This window comes from Drosophila tropicalis, unplaced genomic scaffold, assembly GCF_018151085.1.
Source record: "Drosophila tropicalis isolate 14030-0801.00 unplaced genomic scaffold, ASM1815108v1 contig_845, whole genome shotgun sequence".
In the NCBI taxonomy this organism is placed as follows: Eukaryota; Metazoa; Arthropoda; class Insecta; order Diptera; family Drosophilidae; genus Drosophila; species Drosophila tropicalis.
The window spans coordinates 4,449,994-4,471,682 of NW_027173338.1; the positions used below are offsets into that span (position 1 = coordinate 4,449,994).

Genomic DNA, 21,689 nt, shown 5'->3' on the forward strand with positions numbered 1-21,689 from the left:
TTTGAAGTTTACTCGTTTTTTCTTTCAGTGTATACAGATATGACAGTGTTATTATAATTTGTTATTTCGTTATTGTTAAATCTGGCTTGTTGGTTTTTTTCTCTTCGCACCTTTTAACCAGTTGCAACCGGTTCTTGTTTTTGTTCGTAGCAGCTTAATTACGATTATTTACCTTTTTATTTTTTATAAATTTTTTTATAGATATGAATGTATTTTGAATTGTTTAATCATTTTTGAGGTTTTTCGGTGCTATTTTGTCAATTTATAAATATAAAATAGAATTCTAAAAATGAGAAGGAAGAAAACGTGCGAAATCATTTTATCTATCTGCCTGCCCTCTTCATATCTATATTTTGGCACTAGGCCCAAATATGATGAACCGCGTTGAGGAGAACATGCGATATTTGTATGGTTAGCCATGCCTTGTCTCATGCCCAATGAGTGACATATTTGACATATATGAGTGCATATATATGTATATATAGGAGGTATATCCATATATGTATGTGTGTAGTAGGAGAACGAGAACCGATGACTAACGTAAAAGTGCGATAAAATTTTGCTGGCTTTTTTATAATGACGTGATGATCAGTCTTTCTCACTCTCGTTGACGTCGTTCACATAAATGAGTATGTAATTATAGATATGCCCTTTAAAAAGAAAGGGGTATACACATTTTAAAGCGATTGGGCATAGAGACATCAATTTGATTAGCAGCTTTGACTTGTGAGTTGGGCTTCACTTGTGAAGCTTATACTTACCTTATAAGGGTATATATTTCCAACGATTTTCGCATCATTTGCTGTTTTGTCCGTTTTACGTTTTCGGATTCAGGCCAACAAACAAACACCACACGGATGAAAGACGAGAAGAAAGGCGAAAAAGAAAGAAAGAAAGAAAAAATGGTTGAAAGTGAAGAGTTTTTCGGTGTCTATTTTTAAATCCGGCAAGAAGAAAAACCTCTTTTCGAAACGGAACTGGCAATTCATCGGCATCTTCTCCTCCTTCTCCTTTTTGTCTCTTTTGCCACTTCTCATCTCGTTTTGTGAATGTCATCGACAGTAGTTGGGGCTCTCGATGTCGTCTGTTGTGGTCGGTCGGTCTACCTGGTGGCTGATGGCTGGCTGTTTGCCTCCTTTCGTCATGCTCTTTTTATTGACATTTTAGCATTAGAAGAAAAGCAGAAAATGTGGAAGGGAGAAACAAATGTTGTTGCTTTCTTCGTTTCGCCTTTGTGTTAGTTGCACGTGCAACTAAATGCTTTAATGAAAATTCTAGCTAAATCTATTTGGTTTTGCTTGCATGTTCGTTTGGCTGTTGCCAATGCACGCGTTGCCCCTTTTTTTCCACCTCCTCCTCCTCGTCTATCCCAGCTGTTTAATAGGTTTATTAAATTTTCAGGTGTGTGTTAGTGGGTTTTTCTTTTGGTTTTCGGTTTTCGTTTCTGGCATTGACAATGACACGAAATATTGGGGGGTTATAGAAATACGTTGAAACACGCCACATTGAGCAAACATTGCTGATTTATGAATGGAAGAGAGAGAGAGAGAGAGCACTTTACCACCCACTTCCCTGCCCCCCCTTTTCGCCTTTGTATCTAAAGGCATGCGAAACATGTGTCACCGCAGCAAAGTGGGCGAAAGAAAAAAAACTATCACATGTTGTGTGAAAATTCACTTTTCGCATACCTTATGTGGAATTATGGGAAATATGGGGGGGGGGAAAAGAAATACCGAAATTTTCTATTATATAACAATTAACAGTGAGTCATGACAGTATACACTTATACACAGAAAACACTTGCCATATTTTTTGAGATTAAGTTATTCCCCTCTCTAATCAATTGAGTTTTCTGTTTTTCTTGCAGGATCTGGTGAAATCGCATCTCATGATCGCCGTGCGCGAAGAGGTGGAGGTCCTTAAGGAGCGCATCTCTGAGCTAATGGACAAGATCAACAAACTTGAGCTGGAGAACAATATCCTCAAGTCGAATATACCGCAAGAGACATTGCAACAGTTGCAGATCCAGCTACAGATTGCTGGTAGCCAGCAGCCAGCCGCAGTGGCAGCACCACCAGCCACACCGGCCATACAAGCGGCCCCAGCATCGGCAGCAGGTGGAGCAGCAGCAGCAGCAGCAGCTGGAGGTGCCTCATCTCAATCGGCAACGCCAGCAACTGCCACCAGTCCAGTTCAGTCCACAGTGGCAGCTCTGCCCAATGGCAGTGTTGCCACTGAGTCGAACGGCAGCAGCGATGCAGCAGCAGCAGCGGCAGCGGCAACAGCAGCAGCAGTTGCTGCCACAGTGACGGCAGCTGCAACTGCAGTCGAGCAGCAGCAAGTGCAGTCGTCCGTCAATGGCCCCATGTCCTAAGCTGTTAGTTAACGGAGAAGAAGAAGAAAAAAAGGAAGAAAGCCAAGATATTCTGTAAACTACAAAAAGAAAGAGAAACTTTGTCATTAATGATGAAGCTTTTTGTTTTTGTTGTTGTCCCGTTCACTCCCCGCCTCGCACTTACTTCTTAAGAGTGGTATGTGAAGAAAAGAGAGAGAGATAGAGAGAGAGGAACACGGCAGCAGAAAATAGTTAAAAGGAGTACAAGAGACAGAGGGAGAGAGAAAGAGCAGAAGAATAGCGGAGAGGGCGATGGAGAGAGAGACAGAGAGAGTGGGAAGGGGCGGAGCAACATTTTTGTCACAGTTTGACAGTCGAAAAAGTATTATTATTAATTCATATTATATATATATACAAAAATATATTAACAGCTGCTGCTAATAGCGGGAAAAATGTTTGCTCCACGCCCCCTCGCCCAGCCCAAACTCCTATCGCCCCCTACACATCTGTTACTCATCCCTCCCCCTCTCAGAGTACTCTCTTGCTCTTGAAAAGCCGCAGCTTTTTGTTTATTTCTCGATTGTGATATTTGTTTAACACTCACACACCCACACCAACACACACACACAGACACTCACACACATATACACATACACCATCCATATATATATATATGTATATCGAGTTCAGGTTCAGATTATATTATTATTATTATTAATTTTCATCCTCTATATATACATGAATGTATTTTTTTGTTTAATTGTTTCAAACATTAATTATTTGTTATATTAATTGAATGCTCAGACACAAACACACCCCCCTTATACACACCCACACACACACACACACACAAATATTTTTGGCTACAAACAAATACTTAACAAAAGTAGAAAATTTGAGCCAAAAATTAAGAAAAATACAAATAAGAAAAAACATTGATAACTTGATGAAATGAAGAAACGAAGAAAAGAGTTGAAAGTTGCATCAGAAGGAATAAGAGTAGGAAAGAAAATATGTGATAATTTGCATTGTGCAGACATAAGATGTAAATTGTAAAAAAGAAAAGCAAAAACCAACAACAGCAACAACAAACAAGAATGAAACAAACAAAAAAGGCAAACAAACAAACACACATACACACACACACACAACACACACAAAATTCTAAATTTCCGCCAGCTGCTATTTTTTTAAATTACTATTATTTTAATTTAAATTTAAACAAAACAAAAAAAAAAAGGAAACACACAACGCAAAGCAAAAGCAAATTATAAAATATTAACTCTAAAAAATATATACAAAAGCTAATTTATGCATGTTTCAAGTAGAAAATTGTAGAAATTTTAGCATATACATATATAAATTGAAGCTGAAGAAAAAACTATTTTTAAAAAGAAAAAAATTGAATTGTTTGAGAATTTCCAAGCAAACATTTATTGTAAATATGTGTAAAACTAAACTAAATGAAACTATTGAAAGATATTCAAAAATGAAAGTGATGTAACGATCGATGCACACACACACACACACCACATACACACTTACACTAATGATGCACGATCGATTGATAATGAGATGATGATGTAATAATGATAATTGATGACAATTGCAGCAACACAAACACACACACAGACACACACACTCTTTACATTTTAAGTCAAGAAGAAGAAGAAGAACTCGTCCTATTCTATTGTATACATATGATTATAATTAAGTTACATTTTGTTTTTCTTTGCCTATTTTGTTACGATTCTTGTATCGAAATCTTCATTTTCACACAATGTTCATCAATGTTAAGTAAAAAGGCAAATCTGTTGTAAGATTTTGTTTCCCCAAGTTACACACACACACACACACACACACACTCTCTCAGTGTCGCCCTCGCCTTGCTCCAAGAGAAAGAAAAGGGCGAGAGGCGAAGGAGAGACCGTGAAAGAAAGTGTGTGTGTTTGAAAAAGTCAAGAAAAAATATACAAATGAACAGAATATTAACAGCAAGTTGTAGAACTGTTGAGTTGATCAATTATCCCTAAGTAAACCGTTGTTCCACAAAGCGAGAGACAAGTCGAGGAAGAGAGAGAGAGAGGCACAAATGGAGAAGAGATAGTGAGAGAGATCATTCTACGATTCACCTGTATCTAATGGCTGCGCCTCAATCACTCAACTGAGGCGCTAGCTAAAAGGATAATTAGCAACCTGCAGAGACTCGAAATTGTCTAAGGATATGCTACGAATGAAATGTTATAATAAAACTAAAAGTAATTTCAAAGGAAACCAAATAAAATGTTATTAAATTCGCGCCCCGGTGAACCTAAGAATGATTTCTCTCACTTGGCTTTCTCCATTTCTCCCTCCCTCTCTTTCGCTCGCTCGCTCTTTCTCTTTGCAAGGACAACGGACCAACAAAAACACTGTAACACCCCAAATCCCCGAACTATCATACACATACCATACCCAGCCCCGACCCTTCCCCTCTTAAAGTATTTCATTTTTATTTTTTACATAATTATTTTAATTTTTCAAATCTATAACTCTCTTTTTATGTTTTAGTATTTTAATTTTGGCCAACTTTCTGATTGATTTCTACAATTTAAGAACTGTTTGTTTTTAAGAGCTTAACTATTAATTTATTAATTAGTTTGTAAGTGCTAAATGAAAAAACAAAATCCAATCATAAAATAAAAAAAAAAAAAAAAAAAAAAACAACAACAAAAAACACATCTATATAAAAATAAAGGAAAAATAAAAACATATTGAAAAAACAAACTTTTTTCTTCTTTCTTTTTTGGATATTAACTGAAGGATATAAGGGATTGCTAAAATGTCGATCAAAGGAGATAAGAAAGCGTGTTCTAAAGAAATGAGCTTAAGAGATCGAAAACTTCTCTTACTTAGCTTTCTAAAGAACTTTCCAAGGATATGGATGAGTCAGGATTGCAATCTGGCCACAGGGCAATGAAATTATCCTTGATTCGGTCGATTTGTTTTCTCCTCTGAAGATTTATGAAGTTTTATCGACTTTCACCTCAAAAGTATGCAACAGAAAAACAAAATTTATGGAAATCAACCAGTTTGAAGCTGAAAACTATTGAAATCTCAGATATCTGTAGGACTAAAGGAAATATCCTTTACATAAATATTCCTAAAGACAATGTCTGTAGCTGATTTCATCATTATTGGCCCTGAAGAACCTCAGAATGGCATGTCCTTTGATGAAATCGCTTATTGTCCTGCAGAGTTGTGACGTTAGAATTATCCTGTCTTTGTTTTTTAAACAAAATTTGTCAAGACTAACAAAGTATATACAAGAAATTCTTTAAAGTTCAAAGACACTCTTAACGTTAGCGTTATGATTATCCTGCGATTGGTCTGCGTTACTTTATTGAAGAAAACGGTTGCCTTTTGAAAGAAGTTTCTACTTTTAATCGCCTGCTCATTTATAGCCTTAAAAATGTTTGCCTTTTAGATAATTTGCCTGAAATTTTAGCATATCCTTGATTTAGTGCAAGTCTATCTATGGACAAAAGGATATTTTGGATGGCCAACTGGATTTGAATAGATAACCTTTTCGTTATTGCGATTTTGACATAGCATAAGTCAAAAAGTTATATTATATTTGTTCACAATCGCAGGATTCAACTTAAACTACATTAAGGATTGTAATTAATAAAAACAATTAGAATACTCTTTGGTGTGTCCTTTTGGGGCCTAGAAATCCGTTTCGGGACTTTGTGGCCTCTCATCGGGACTCTGTGGTCTCGCTTGTGGCTGACTGACCACAACGGGTTGGCGTTGATTCACATCAAGCTCATCGCGGCCCTCGTCCTCTCCAGATTTTGTGGCGTTGGCGGTGGGATTGAATGATCTGAGGTTACCCAGTTGAGCGCGAACATCTGTCTCAGATAGATGATGAACTGGCACATCGGCAGGCACTGCCAAACGTTTGGGACTCGAACTGCCATCGTTTGGTTTCTTCTTGTCGGGCGGGAATATCACCTGGGCGTAGGTCACACCACTGCCATTGGGCTCGACAATGCTAGCGTTACCCGATGATGTGGTGATTGAGCTGGGATTGCGGAACACGCTGATTTCAGAGCGCGGTTCAGGTGCAATGCGTCGCTGCACGGGGGAACTGGTAGCTTCTGTTGTTGCCGCACCACCGCCATATCCTGGTGGGGCCGACACAGAAGTCGTTGTTGTGGTATCTTCATGTGGCACTGCGGCATACAGAGACGGTGTGTAATTATTGTCCGTGACTTTGCAATTGTAAAGATTTAGTCCCTTGGCAAAGATAAAGACCAGGATGTCCAGAAGAACTCCAGCAAGGATTAAGCTAGCGGTTAGTATATCCAATATATTGCCATGTTTTGGGGTCTCTCGCAGCAAACAGCGTTCATAATTGGGTGCCCAATAGACGCAAGTGGTTCCTAGAAATTGGAATGAAAATGGAATCCATTATTGTGTCAATTATCAGGAATTAAAATTGGGTTACTTACTTGTCACCAGATCATAGCTCAAGTGTACTGGAATATAAGCAAACAAACCCACAATCATTACCTCGAAAGCCAAGGCCAAGGTTTTGTCCTGTGGCAGAACAGCTCGCAGGGTGATCAAGGTCTTGCCCACTGCCGATACGCCCACGAGAAAAGCAGCCGACACACTCAAGATTTGAAAGATGATAATAGCCTGATCGCAGAGCCCTGAGCTACAGGCTCCGGCAGTTGCTCTAACCGCTCCGCTGGTATTCATAGTCTGATTGCCATTGCAGGTGCATCCCTCATAGAGGGAGAAGCTATTGATGGAAGTCTGTTCGGTGCATCCAGCATAACAGGGCGAGAAATAGGTTATACTACTATTCTCCGGACACACAGGCATGAAGGCCGTGGGCGTACACAAGCACTGGGTGGAGCAATAGGGTTGACTCAGCTTGCCGCCGACAACTCCAGCAATGGCTCCAACATCGCAATTGAGAAAGACATAACCCACAAAAATGCCCACCAGATGCAGACCCAAGCCCATATTTATGGCGGTAATGGTACGGGCGGAGAGTTGAGCCTTGGCAATTACCAGACCACCAATCAGCATGCCCACAGCCATAACGGGAGGACGCAAGAAGTACGAAACAAAAGCGGAGCGCCATTCCTGCGTGAGGCCATCCTGTTCGTTGAATGGCAGATAGAAACGACTCTGCAGATAACTCTCCTCCTGCAAACTGAAATTCGATATGGCACTCTGGACACACATTATGCTCAGCAGATTGACCATCAGCAGACGATTGTTGAAAAGACGCTTCAGCGAGGGCCAGAAATCGGTATCATCGAGATAGGTGGAAAATTGACTACCAAATCCCCGCATATTCGATTGCTCCATAATTCTTTGGGCTGCCTGATGGATAACAGTCTTGGGCAAACGTTTTGGAAAGAGACCAACCAGTACGGCACCCACAAAGATTAGCGGTGCCAGTATAATCCATCCCAGCCACCAGCCTATATTGATTAGGCCCACACCCAAGACCAGAAACGATCCAGCTTGTTGGCCAACTGCTTTAGCCGCCAATGTGACCCCTATTACTGCTGGACTGTCCTGTGACAACGAATTGTCATCAATGTAGGTCACTCCCAGGGTATAATAGGCCAGTCCACCCATGCCCAGGGCCAATTGGAGTACAAAAAGCATCACCAGAATAATCGTACTGGCCTGTTCCTCTGTCATGGTCAGACGTTGGAACTGAGCAAAAGATGTGGCACAAACATTAGCATCTACCAAAGCGTTTTTAGCCTCTTTGGATCCATCAGCACTAGCGGAAGAGACAGAATAGGCAATTAGCATCTTTATTAACTCATCAACATTCGTACTCACAAATTCATAATGGATGGTATCATGGCTATCACACAGGTGACCGACTGCAACATCAATGTTCCCACTAACCACTTAATGGGATGGAAAACTTCAGCCCAAAAGGCAAAGCCCAGGGCAAAGACAGCCTGAAATATCCCGCTACTAACCAAAAGCCAATCTGAAACAAGACAGAGACAAACAATTGTAATCTTTTGCTACCAAAGAAGGCCAGTTCCAAGTCGTTGCAAGTCTTATTTAGTATTTGTTTAGGTATAGATTAGATTCGAGTCATTCGGGCCAATGATTAATTTCTTTGTATTTCCCAATTACACTTTATATGTAAGTAAGTATAAACCACCAAAGACATTATCGAAATTTTGACTACAAAACGTGATTAAACGTGACGTATGAGTAAGACTGGTCGAATTCAGTTAAATAGTAAACGACAAAACAAGAAGAAACTTTATTCTTTTAGAGTTACATATCCATCTAGAATTCATGATTGCCTTAGTTAGAGATAGATGTAATATAGATAGATTATAAATCAGAATTGTCGCGAAACTTTACTAGCCTTTATTATATATTCTTAAGTTTTAAGAAGAATTTTTCATTGCAAAAAAGGTTTACTTTTAAAGCTAAAAGACAATTAAGAGTAAGACAACTCTATTCTAGGAAGTGTGAAGAAAATAATCATTATTTTGAGTTACATGACAACAGGATAAGAATGTATTTTTCTTTAGTGCTATTATAGTTTTTAATATGAATACTCAGAAGTTTGCAATTCATTGAAAGAAGCATCAGATCAAAAACAGGTTTCTCTCCACAACAAGTTGTTGAAATTTCTAAGTTAGGTATTCGAAAATGTGATTGAGATCGCAATGTGATTTCAAAATGTACCATAAGGGGAAATAGATTAAGAAAAGAAAAGAAAAATGTTATTTGAAATCTCTTATGCATTTGATGCTGGTTTCTTTTTCTTAAGAAAAGATTCGGTGACAAATTTATTTGGTTTTTCTATGTGAAAATCGAAACGGGATGAAAAACTAAAGAGGGCCTGGGAATAAACAAGCGACTTAAAAGCAATTGAGAGAGAGAGTTTCTTTAGGGACAGTCTTTTGTAGATTATATGGAATCATTCGGTGCCAAAAAGGGTTGGGTTATCTTTCTATCTTTTAGTATGTTTATACTAAACTATTGTTAATCCCGCCTCTATAAATTATTCACTTAGAAATGTGCAAGTTTCTAGTAAATCTTCACAACGTTTCGTTTCATTTTGAAGTGCAATCTCAGAACGATTCGTCTTTTCGATTCCGTTCCAAAGTCTATGACTTTTAGTTGTCATAATTGTGAGATTGCTATTCTATATTTAACCATAACCATTAGAAATAATCGTTAAAAAGCGGTTGGTGCCTCTGTTTTAGCCAGAAAATTTCCTGGAAAATGACGTTGACTGTCCACATGTTGCCTTACACTTGTTATTGGAGTCCAGAAACTTGGTTAATACATACGTTTTGATTACGCATTCGCAAAGCAAACTTGATGACGAATGAAAAAGATAAGTGCGAGAGCAAAGAGAACGCGAGAGAGCCAGCGAGAGAATCATTTGGAGAATCGTAAACAATATCGCTAAAACTGATAAGTGACATGGAAAATCTAACAATTCAGGCCAACACCTTGCTGATAATGGGTATGAATTTCATAGTTACTCACCAACTATCAACGGATTGTAGCCAAATTGAAAGGCTGCCTGTTTGGCCGAGACCCGGAAATATGACTCGCAGGCACCCTGTAGAATTCCAGTTAGGGCCAATACCAAAATGAATGTCCTTAGGCGTGCATATTTCTGGCATCCAGGACCACGACACCAGCCCAGTCCTTTGATTCCACAATCCACACTGTCTGCAAGAAACACAAACACATTCAATTCACAGTGATTGGCATTCACAATGTCCGAAAAATCACCCACCATCCGGTATATTGTTTGCATTCACTGCTATCTGCGACAGATCGGAGTTTCGCGTATTCTGTGCCATTATTTTTATTCGATTTTCGATATTATATATATAGTATAGATTTCCTTTTGTCGGTTATTATTGAAGAAGTTATTTATGTGTGCATTTTCACGTCTATTCGAAAAGAGGGTCGCATTCAAACTGAATTGCGCAGAAAGAGAGTGCCGATTGTACGACTTCTTGGCCAGCGAGGGGAGAGAGAGCCATGTTGATTGTGATAAGCCACATTTATCTTATCAGCTTTTTTTTTTTTTCTTCATTTCGAATTGGCAACTTTTGTTTTTAATCGTTGAAGGCAGCTTGCAACATGAGGCTAATCAAAGCAAGTGAAACAAATATGTGGATCGTAAGATTCAAGAGGTGAGAGAAGAGAGTTTTATATACATACATATGTATACACCTCGTTGGGTTCAGCATGAGGTTTATATCAACCCTAAGTTTTTCTCCAACTGCATTTTGGCCAATTTGTAGTGAAAGTTATATCACAGTTATATGTTTATACAGCTTAGTTTAATCGCAATTTAGCATTATTAAAATGCATTTATAATATTTTAAAAGACTCAAAACTTGGACATTTCTAAAAATTAGTTTCAAATTGAATTTGTTATCAAAAATTGTTCAAAATGTGTATTTCTTTTCTAGGATTTAACGTAAATTATACGATTTCTTCTCAATAAAAAAATGAGTTTTGAAAATCCGTTAACAATTTAAAGGTTTTTAAATTTTTGTTTTTTAAATGTTTCTGTGAATTCTGAAAGTTTTTCTCAGACAGTATTCGGACGAGTTTTTAGACGATTTCAATAACTTATGTCTAGGTAAAGTTGGAATTTGATATTTCCAAATGAACTGACATGGCCAAATCTACTTGGCTAAGGATGCCGATTAAGAATTTCAAATTTTACAGCAGTATCGAAAAACATTAATGTTCTATTTCATATGCTTAGTTCATGGTATACTCAAGATTTAAGAGACCAGTTTGCTTAGTTTTAATCATGAACTTTTTTAAACTTTATAAGTACCTACCATACCATAGAATAATATTCAGTGTAGGCCATTTTTTTTTTGCCAGTTTTTTACATACTTTTCATGATCGATAGTTGTGACATTTTATGTCATTTTAGAAATAGAAAGTGCTTAACACACTCACTAAGCAAGCGTCTATAAAATAGTTCTCATTCTTTCAAGTAAAAAACAAATATATTTAAAAGAAACTGAAAAACTTTTCTCCCATAAACAAAGATGCTACTCTTATGGATCTTGTTGGTTACTTCCGCCTTTGCTGGTGTCTATATTCCAAATACGCCTCCAGTTCTTATGTTGGGCACTGATTTGTAAGTTAACCCACGAAATAACGAAAAAAGCAGTTGATTGAAGATTGAATTGCATTGCAGGGGACCCTCTAAAAGCATATTTCAACCTGTGCGTAGTGCCGAGTTTGGACAACTATTGAAACCTCTATGGAAAGATCACATGTTTCTGTTGTATATGGCACCAGAGGTAAGTCCAGTCATTGATAAAGTGGAATACCCATCTGAAATTTGGCTGTACTTGTTAGCTAACAAGCAAGGACTTCAATTGCAAGGATTGTTATCCTTTTGCGCGTAAAATGCTACCACGTACTTATTATAGTCAAGTGCAGAATCCTCTAAGGGCTCTCGAGAAAATGGGTAAAATGAAATGGCCAGATAAAGGTAATACCTCAACATTGACCAAAGAACTGGAAGATGAGATCCCATGCCGTTTACGTGTGATACATGCATTCAATTTTACAGATCGACAATTGGATCAACATGGTCAGTAAAAGAATTTAGTGTATTCTTTATTTATTATTTATGCTCCTTTTCTCTAGACACATTTATGTACAATATTTCTAAACATTTGTCGAAATGCTCGCATAATCTTTTGCATATTTACACTTCGTATAATGAATTGGAGCGGGTTCTGAAACGTCGCCGCTGGCGTAGAGCTGAATTTAAGTTGCTTCCTCCTGGCAATCAAATGCGAAAAATAGTCTCCACCGTTAAGAGTGATGAGCGGCATGGAAAGGAGAAACACAACCTAACAATATTACGTCATGATGAGGCCGTTGTGGGTGTGGAAAAGATAGTTTTGGCCATCGAAATGCGATTTGGCACATTGTACTATTACGAACGATCGGATCTTCGCGTCCATGATGACGAGCCATTGTCACTGGCCATGATTGACATGGCGAATGTGCTAAAGGGCATGACCATAATGATTAGGATCGAAATGGGTTATTTGACAATAACAATTTTACCCTGTGACGGCAATTGGGCTATCACAAGATTGACTCTGAATGGTAATACATCTTTCTTTCTGCCTAGTATGCCATATTTTGGCGACAAGTTTAGCTTCTGCTGCAACACATTGACTGCCCATACCGACAATGGTTCTCGATTGAGTTTATATTCGTTTCACTTGGATATTGTAAGCAATGGTGAGTAAAAAAGAAGAGGAAGAAAGAAGATTAATCAATTTCAATTAGGTTAGGCTAAAACAGCCTAAGTTAGCTTCTTTGATATTTTTTGATACGAAATTGAGTTTAAATTTGAGCCCAAATGGCAATTGTCAGCACCAACTGGAACCATTGTTCATTGATAAAGAGAGGAGAAGAGTATGCACACAAAAGTATGCAATAATCAGACAAGAAAAGTATACTTTTCCAGCTTATTGCATAGTTTAAGGGGCATTATGTTAAAATCATTCTTTTGGATGTAAATTTTCTTTATATCCGCCTAAGTATTGTCTATCTAGACAACTAACAAAGAACGAGTCATGGGTAAGGTGGAACTTCATAAAGTTCTGTCAAGAATTGAATTGAATGTTCTTAAATTCCATATAAAATATAGTACAATGTCATCATTCTTGAGATATTATAGAAAAAGAATTGATAAGTTGCAAAGAATTTTCATAAACACATAAACAACGACAACTAAACAAGCTGGAAAGATATTTGTCGTTCCTTTTCGTCCTTATCAAAAAGAAATCAAACTTGAATTGAAATCATTTGCCTCTTAATTGAAATCTGTATCAAGCCCATTTCATAAACCCAACTTTGATTTCATTTAAGAGAATAGTACAAAAACTTAAGCATACTTTTAGACATTTATAATAATAGTTTTCTATAAAACCATTAACTGTTTTTTTCACACATACTTTTGGTCTTGTCATTCTAATAATAAATATAGTCTCATATGTATTAGACATTTAAAATGGATTAAAAGAAGACTTAAAGTCAAAGTTCTCCAATCGATTCTCTATTTCCTTTTCAATAATGTTAATGTTAAGTGATTTCTCTTCTGTTACAGATAGCGAATCTGGCATGGATCCGAATTATAGGGCCAAGCCATGTTGGTCCTGTGATAAATATGTGACTACTCACTTATTGCAGTGCCTCTTCACTCTGACTATATTGGTCGGCATCTTGGCCCTCGGTGTGGCCATGATCTGGGACATTGGAAGGACAAATCGCATGCAGAAGGCTAATCAACCCGATATAAATGTCAAGACAATTAGCTAAACGATAATGAAAACTTTTCAATTGGCTCTCGCACACACACAAATACTACACATTTTCGCCTAATTCACTTGAGCTTACAAATCTAATCACACGGCCTGTGGACCAAGTGGGCGGGGGGCAGGGCAGTGGTCTCTGGTCATAGTAAATAGTGTCATTGTCGCTACATCAAACTATTGTTATATTATAACAAATATATGTTCTCTACATGATGGAATATTCACCTCAAAAAAAAAAAAAAAAAAAGGAAAAAAAAATCTGCAAATTTTATTGTTGCCTCTTTGCCCACGTGGGCGGGGAACCTAAACCCCATGGGTATGAGTAATTGAGAGAGAGTGATTGAGAGAGAGGAGCGTTTAGTTTATGACTTTGTGATAATGCATTATCGAGCTTCTTGGGTTTTGTGTGTGTTATCATCACCACAGCCAGGAGACCTTTAGAGAAATTTTCAAATATGTCAGCTGTCAGTTGAATTCGCGCCACAACGCAAAGCGGTTCGTTCTCCTTTCTCGGGGTGTGTGTGTGTGTGTGTGTGTGTAGCCCACTCAATCCAATCACCTGTACGCGCCTTTCGACTTCCTTAAGAGTTCGAGAAAAAAATACATATACACTCCATATAACAAACGTTCGAACAATTGAATTATGTGAGATAAGATTAAAATATATGAAAATATAGCAAATAATATTCATCGAGTTCTAGTAGTTGATCAAATTAAAGGTGAATAAAAATAAATTGAATATTTATTTATTTGTGCGCGGCTTTCGCAGTTATAGATTGAGGTAGGAAATAGGAAATTGTGCAAGAGTCCTTGAAACAAAAGGCAAATAGGAAACGATTTTGCGATGCATTTTCAAGACAAAGTGTATCTTATCTAAGAGTTTTGTGAGAATTTAACAAAGGGATAGACAGACAGACAGACAGTAAGACGGCAGACGGTGGCAAATTTCAAGTGATTGAAATATTTGACCAATTGTTTTCTTTTCAAGTTCATTAGCCTAAAGGGGGAAGACACTCATATGTATATTGATATTGAAGGGATTTAAAAGTCATTTGTTTTGAAATAGTGCGAAAATAATTGTAAAGGAATTTGCTATAAAAATAAACGATGAGTAAGTGAAAACACTTTGTGAAAGCTGTCTAAATGGGCAGTAATTCGATTGTGTTTTAATTTGAGACTTCATTTTCTTTGTACGTCCTCGAAAGCGGAATATCCTTAGCCAGAAAAATGTGTTTTAGATTGAATTATATCAACCTAGACAAAACTGAAACACAAAAACACTTTACAGGATATTAAAGAACTCTATAAATTTAGATTAACAATCTTTTCAAATTCGTTACGGGGACTAACGCTAGGATTCGAAATTTTTCATAATCAAGATTTCCTTTCAAATGGAAATTTGTTGTAAAATATTTCCTCTAGATTTAATTTGAATGCAGTATTATTAGAATTTTAATATCCTACAAAGGGGCCAGAAAAGATTTGCTCTTCTTTTTCTACTAATCAAATAAACTAATCAATAACTGCTTAATAAAGAAGGACAACAAAAATGGATCCTTGAACCTTCATTAACGTTCATTTTCTTTAACCGAAATTTCGAAATTTCAAACTGATTTCTTGAAACGGTTATTTAAAGCATATTTTTTTGATTTTTATCCTGAATAACAGTAATAAAAACCTAATAACAAAATGATTTTCCTCAGTACTGAAAATTAAATAACCTTCCACATGTAATTATTTAAATAAATTATTAAAAGAGGACAACAAAATTGTCTTTAAGTATAAACAAGTATTGAAACTTGGTTAAAAACAATTATTTTTTAGATTAAAAGTTTATAAAATCAAAAGCAAGCCAAATTTTCAGATGTATTCCGAATAAACTACAATAAATTTATCGTAAAAAATGTTTCAGTTTAAGAATAAGTTTTTCAGAATAGTCCAACAAATTTCTTGATAAAAAAAATGTCATTCTTCTTTTTTTATATTTTTTTAATTAGATCTAACTTTTCTATAACAATAATATGGGATAATTATTGAAAGTTTCTTAAATTTAAAAATATGGAAAAGCAATAAGTCGTTTAAGTTCATTTTTTCGGAAACATAAAAAATCTATTAACCTGTCAGACTAAAATTAATAAAAAATAAACTAGTGTATAGCAAAGCAAGACTCAGAATCAAGATTCTGATCAACCTATTAAACAGTTTAATGAACTTCAATTGGATTTACTTTTTAGATATAATCAGAATGTAAACATATTGAAAGTGTTAAGACAGTTCGAGGGCCACTTGAGAAAAAACCTAAAACAAATATTACTAGAGACAAATGTTTTATCAATTACAGAAATCTGTCCTCTCTTTGTGGGCTAAGAAATGGGATTCAATTGTTTCTTATTTTTACCAAAGAAATTAATCTTATTTATTGTTATTATTGATAGCCTAAACTGCTGATTGGTCGACTTGTTGTCGACTTGCCTAGCCATTACAAAGAAAATTCCAACGATAAGATATGTTTTATTGAACGAGACGATTATTAGAAAGGTATAAGAAATTGTTTTAAATTATGTTAGAGGTCAATTTAACCAAATTGACGTCTCACTATAGATCAGCATATAATGAGCTGGAGAGCCAGAGCAGAACTGGTAAGGGGTAGATCATTTTATGATTGGTCTTATTTATGGCCTCAATTGTATATATACAAAATAGGTTTATCTAATCGAAGACCGGCAACTGGCGGTTCCAGACCAAAACACAGCCAAGTCGTAATATGATCTTGAACGCTAGCGCCCTCATTATCGTTACTTAATCAATACTTTTATACTAAAAATTTCTTATACTTGAGAGTTTTTATAACCCGGCCATATATGCTGCTATTTCCCAATATCAAAATTGAGATTCGTCATGCTGAACCCTAAGAAAGATTTAGCATGAGGGCAAACCTTTTTGGATGTTATGGTTGGTGATTGATATTAACGCATCGGGCAACACAATGCATCATGTGTTTTAGCCGTGATTTACAAGCCAAGCCAAAAGACTGAACTGAGTTACACCCATGTATTTTACCTATCATTCATGCTATATATATATTGTTTTTGTCTATCATTTGTAATCGGTAATCTTATCAGGGTACCAACAGACGAATGGTAAATTAAGCCATACCAAAACACAACTGACAAACCACGAGAGAGAGTGAGTGAGAGACACAAATCACTCAACACAATGACGGAAGTCCGACATCGCCGGGGATCATCGTCCGTGCCACCGGGTCACTATCTGTGCGGCATGGCCAATTGGCATCCTGCTTGGTTGCAGAAATACGCCACCACCAAGACATTTATGGGGGTATACGGTTTATTGGGCACCATTCAGGCCATGTCCTACATGTATTTCATAGTCACGCTGACCACTTTGGAGAAACGTTTTAAGATACCAAGCCAAACAACAGGTGAGTGATGAAATTCTTGACTTTGCCAATTGAAATTCGTTCAGTTGTTATCGGGAATCAATCTATATATAAAATCTTCCATAAAGATAAAGTTGCATAATCTGTTTGCCAATTACAATGATATTAAGATTGAAAAATTAACTATCACAATGATTTGATAGTTTTCAATTATATTTAAATCAGCTAATCGAATTGCTTAGATACAAGTGTGAATAAAGTAATATACGTATCAACTTTAAACAATACCTACTATTTACCGTATTTTATAGTATCTATTAAAATGGAATTTTCTATTAAAAGATTTTGAAGATTGATCTAACTAGATGGGAATCTCTTATTGTTAGATATTTATTCGGCTTGAGGTCATTTTATGTGATCAAAGCATTGATCAGATTGACACTAAAGATTCTATATAGATATTAAACACCTTATATTTTTGAAATAATCCTTCTTGTATTATAACTGATCGGTTAGTTGGGTTCTATAGTCCCCATTTCCAATTGAAAATGGCAAGTTTCCACTGTAAACCGATATTATATGATAGATATGATATATATGACATTTTCTACACATTTATTCCACATTATGTTTTCTGTCTATTAAGATTTTAACTGGCTTAAATTGATATTATTCCTTTATATCATTCTTTAGGCATCATTCTTAGTGGCAATGAGATCTCACAGATAATGTTATCTCTGATATTATCGTACATTGGAGGACAACGTAATCGGCCACGTTGGATAGCCTGGGGCATTGTCTTTTGTGGTCTATCCTGCTATATTTTGGTTCTTCCCCACTTTATCTACGGAGCCGGAGAGGAGGTCTTGCAGTTGACTAAAGAATATCAGGATAGTTTAAGTCTCAATGATTCAGATAATGGAGGGTTCACTTTGGCAGTAAGTAACTTATCGGTCTAACCCTAGAGCTTACCAACTAATTTCAATTCCATTTTTCTTTAGAATGTCACTGGAGGCACAGAACCATTGTGTGGCATGGATAAAAAGGAAAAGACCTGCGACAGTCTTTTCACCTATGTCCCTTTGGTGTTGATCTTTATCTCACAATTTGTTTTGGGTGTGGGCAATACTTTGTACTATTCGCTGGGTCAGACCTATCTCGATGATAATACCAAAAAGACAAATACTCCTCTCATGTTGGCCGTGGCCATGGCCTTGAGAATGATTGGCCCAGTGTTTGGTTTCTTTTTCGGTGGGTTTGCAGTTTGATTTCTGATTAAGTTTCATCTATTAATTTGCCTCAATTTCAGGCTTCATTTCGTTAAACACTTTTATTGATCCCAGTAAGACGCCCTTGATCGATAACAAGGATCCACGTTGGTTGGGTGCCTGGTGGTTGGGCTGGTTGATTCTGGGCACCCTGATGTGCATGTTCTCTGGTCTGATTGGTCTCTTTCCCAAGGAGTTGCCCAAGCGAGGCAACGACCGTTCGAAATACAATTCCCACTTGCCGCAAGTGTTGCGTCACGAGGAGCTGAAGCATGAGGATAACTTGGCGGTATCCAGTCGTTTCTCTTCGAATGCCGCACTGGACACCATTGGAGCGGGAGCTGGAGCCAATTCAGAGTTGCCCAAATTGAAGGATTTCCCCAAAGCTCTGATGCGTTTATTGAGAAATAAACTGCTGCTCTTTAACATCATTTCGGGAGTATTCTACATACTTGGAGCCTCCGGATTTATGACATTCCTTACCAAATACATGGAGGTGGTGTTTCACAAGAATTCCCAAAGTGCCACCATTGTACGTAGCCTTGAGATAATAGATGATGCCATTGATTGATCTGTATTTCTTCTTATCGTTAGGTTGTTGGCCCCGTGTCCATTTTGGGCATGGTTATTGGTCTGGTGGGTTCTGGCATGGTCATATCGAAACGTAAACCCAGTGTCAGCAAAGTCTTACTTTGGAATGTGGTTGTTGGCGGCATTTATATATTGGGACAGATCTCGTATGCCTTTCTCTATTGCCCAGATTCCGTTTCCATGACCCATGTGGGAGAGTAAGTATAAATAACAGGAAACGTAAATAGTTATAAATGTGTCCCTTCCTTTCCTTAGGCTCAACCTGACCACAGCTTGTAATGCAAATTGTTCGTGTAGTGGTATTAGTTACACTCCAGTTTGTCATGAGGCTACAGAGACAACATACTTCTCTGCTTGCCATGCTGGTTGCTACAATTACAATTCGGATTCGAAAGTATTCGAGAATTGCGCCTGTCTGGAGAAGACACCAGCGAATGCCACCCAACGTTTGCTCCAATTGTTGGCAGTTCCCACTGATGATCCTCAACTAGACGACTTCACCGATTTGGATTTGGACACCGATGGCGAGGATGCCATCCTGCTGCAAGATGACTTTTCCTCTCCAGAAGTCGACAGTACCGAATCTTTATCACGCACTCGAAGATCCGAAAGCGATCCAAGCATGGTTTTACGTCCTGGCATTTGTACCAAGGGATGTAATTGGTCATTCTGGATGTTCTCCATAACTTCAATGATTGTCAATTGGTTTGGTTCGTCTGGCCGGGTGGGCAATGTTCTGGTCAATTACCGTTCAGTGTCGATTGAAGATAAATCCTTTGCCCAGGGCTTGGCTCTCATGATGATCAGTTTGTTTGCCCTGATACCGGGACCCATCATCTTTGGTCGTATCATTGATTCCACTTGTTTGGTGTGGACGAAAACCTGTAATGGCAATGGCAATTGCCAGTTATACGATCAGACACGGTTTCGTTACTCTGTTAACTTTTTATCTTGCCGTAAGTAAAGAAATTACATAAATCATTATCGATGTTATGGCTTTACATCTATTTTGTATTTCAGTTCTTACCTTTATCGGTGTATTCTTTGATTTTCTCGTCTGGTATTATGGACGCGATCTGGATCTCTATGGTGACAAGGAGGCTAAGCGTGTGGAGCAGGCCAATCGACGGGATCAACCTATTACACCTCTCTTGGCCAAAAAGCCCCAGAAAAATGATAATCAATGAGAAGAATGATGATGATAATGAAATGTGTCCATTCCTCAAAGCCATTTGTACAAACATCTTTAAGTTGTATGTAGCCAATGTTAAGGATTTCATAATTATGATGTATCTGATTTGTTATCCTTTTGTTTTTGTTTTCGTATTGTTTTCTTCTACATAGAATAAGAATGAATTTATATAAATGTATTATAAGTTGTATAACATTATAATAAATAAAATAAAGTGAATTTATATTATTTAATTCTCCAACAAACCTAATACAAAATTTATCACTAAGGATATAAGGATTTAATCCTTGGTAGGGATGGATCTAAAAAATGGGAGTATAAAATGCTAAATGATTTAGATTTAGTTAACTTTTCTGCGACCTTTTGAAACAAAATTAATAAGAAATATTAAAAATAAAGAATTAAATATAAGAAAATTTTGCCATTACATAGAAAAGTCATTTTTGATTGTTTCTTTTGGTTTTCATTTTCTCTTTTCGCTTTTATTGATAAAAAATGTTCAAATTTATACGTTTGCTTTCGAGTTGCTTTTGCTTTTTCCGTTTTTTTTTTTTTTAAATGTGTATGTATATTAATAATACATTTAAATTTTTTTTTTTTTTTTGTTGTATAAATATTTTCAGTTTTTGTTTTTATTTTGTCGCGGTTTTTTCTATATATTTTCTTTTATTTCCCGATCGCTTTTACTATTTTACGCATAGTTAGTTCTTTTTTGCCAAATGAATAGCAAATGCTTAATATATGTGTGTGTGTGTGTGTGTGTGTGAGTGTGAAACAGTTAAATTTGTTTTCGCGTTATCAACAATTAATTATTTATTATTATATAATGAATTCATTATTATTATTTATTGATTCGTTTACATTCGCTTTGGAGCCTATTGAGGGAAAAAAAGCGATTAAAAAAGCGTTAAAATATGCTTTCATATTAAGTTAATTGAATTAACTTAAGTTTTGCTTTAAGATGGCGACTGTTCAACTTGAATTTGTTATTATTATTATTTCGATAACAATTTTTATTTTGATTTCAACTTGTTTATTTTGTTTTATTTCTATTAATTAATAAACGGCGAAAACTACACAAAATGAAATTGAAAGCATCATAGATCCGAGATTAGAGAAGGAAATGTATGGAAAGGATTCTAGGAATCAAATAACTTAAAATATTTAAGATACAAAACCTTTGTTTCGGTTTCTTTTGAATGGGCTGAGTCATGCTGTTTGGGTTTGTGTATATTCAGTTCATGTAAGATCGTTTTAAATGATGTTTCAAATGATATGCTAAGCGAAGCTAATTTTTGATCAATGTAGGAAAATTCAAACAATCTAAATATTCTTATCGTAATAAGAAAGAAATGCAAAAGTCAATCGCGGGTTCAATTCTTTTGCTTTTTAAAAATATTTTTTCAATCAATAATTTCGAATTGAATTTGTTTTTTGTTTTATCAAAGCAACTGAACCAAAATTGATGGGTAAATTAAAATCGGCTGCATATAAAGATTAACTTATACTAGTCGTA

General features: G+C 36.5%; 4 protein-coding genes across 5 annotated transcripts in view; 3 read left to right on the forward strand and 1 right to left on the reverse strand.

Moving 5' to 3' along the window:
• bun (bunched) overlaps positions 1-5,101 on the forward strand; it is a 121,076-nt gene extending 115,975 nt beyond the window's left edge. The window contains exon 4 of the mRNA XM_068295047.1: positions 1,868-5,101. Within this exon, the coding sequence (XP_068151148.1) occupies positions 1,868-2,374 (507 nt within the window). The 3' untranslated portion in view covers positions 2,375-5,101. The remainder of the gene's footprint in view (positions 1-1,867) is intronic.
• Positions 5,102-5,900: 799 nt separating this feature from the next.
• Positions 5,901-10,309, reverse strand: Oatp33Eb (Organic anion transporting polypeptide 33Eb). Of its 2 annotated transcripts, none has more exons than XM_068294686.1 (5): positions 10,140-10,309; positions 9,884-10,072; positions 8,195-8,351; positions 6,832-8,132; positions 5,901-6,762 (listed from the first exon to the last, which is right to left on the reverse strand). In XM_068294686.1, exons 1-5 carry the CDS (start codon positions 10,204-10,206, stop codon positions 6,044-6,046), a joined length of 2,433 nt encoding a protein of 810 aa, XP_068150787.1. In that variant the 5' UTR covers positions 10,207-10,309; the 3' UTR covers positions 5,901-6,043. The 2 variants fall into 2 exon arrangements, with proteins under 2 accessions (XP_068150787.1, XP_068150788.1); XM_068294687.1 differs by having other exon boundaries at positions 6,551-6,762; positions 6,893-8,132.
• Positions 10,310-11,390: 1,081 nt separating this feature from the next.
• Positions 11,391-13,759, forward strand: LOC137581310 (V-type proton ATPase subunit S1). The gene is made up of 5 exons (XM_068295519.1): positions 11,391-11,516; positions 11,577-11,682; positions 11,741-11,978; positions 12,035-12,643; positions 13,515-13,759. Exons 1-5 carry the CDS (start codon positions 11,425-11,427, stop codon positions 13,724-13,726), a joined length of 1,257 nt encoding a protein of 418 aa, XP_068151620.1. The 5' UTR covers positions 11,391-11,424; the 3' UTR covers positions 13,727-13,759.
• A 452-nt stretch (positions 13,760-14,211) lies between these two features.
• On the forward strand, positions 14,212-20,392 carry Oatp33Ea (Organic anion transporting polypeptide 33Ea). Its single transcript, XM_068294805.1, has 8 exons — positions 14,212-14,441; positions 16,845-17,164; positions 17,816-18,060; positions 18,124-18,373; positions 18,432-18,922; positions 18,985-19,178; positions 19,237-19,937; positions 20,002-20,392. Exons 2-8 carry the CDS (start codon positions 16,939-16,941, stop codon positions 20,166-20,168), a joined length of 2,274 nt encoding a protein of 757 aa, XP_068150906.1. The 5' UTR covers positions 14,212-14,441; positions 16,845-16,938; the 3' UTR covers positions 20,169-20,392.
• Positions 20,393-21,689: the final 1,297 nt, after the last annotated feature.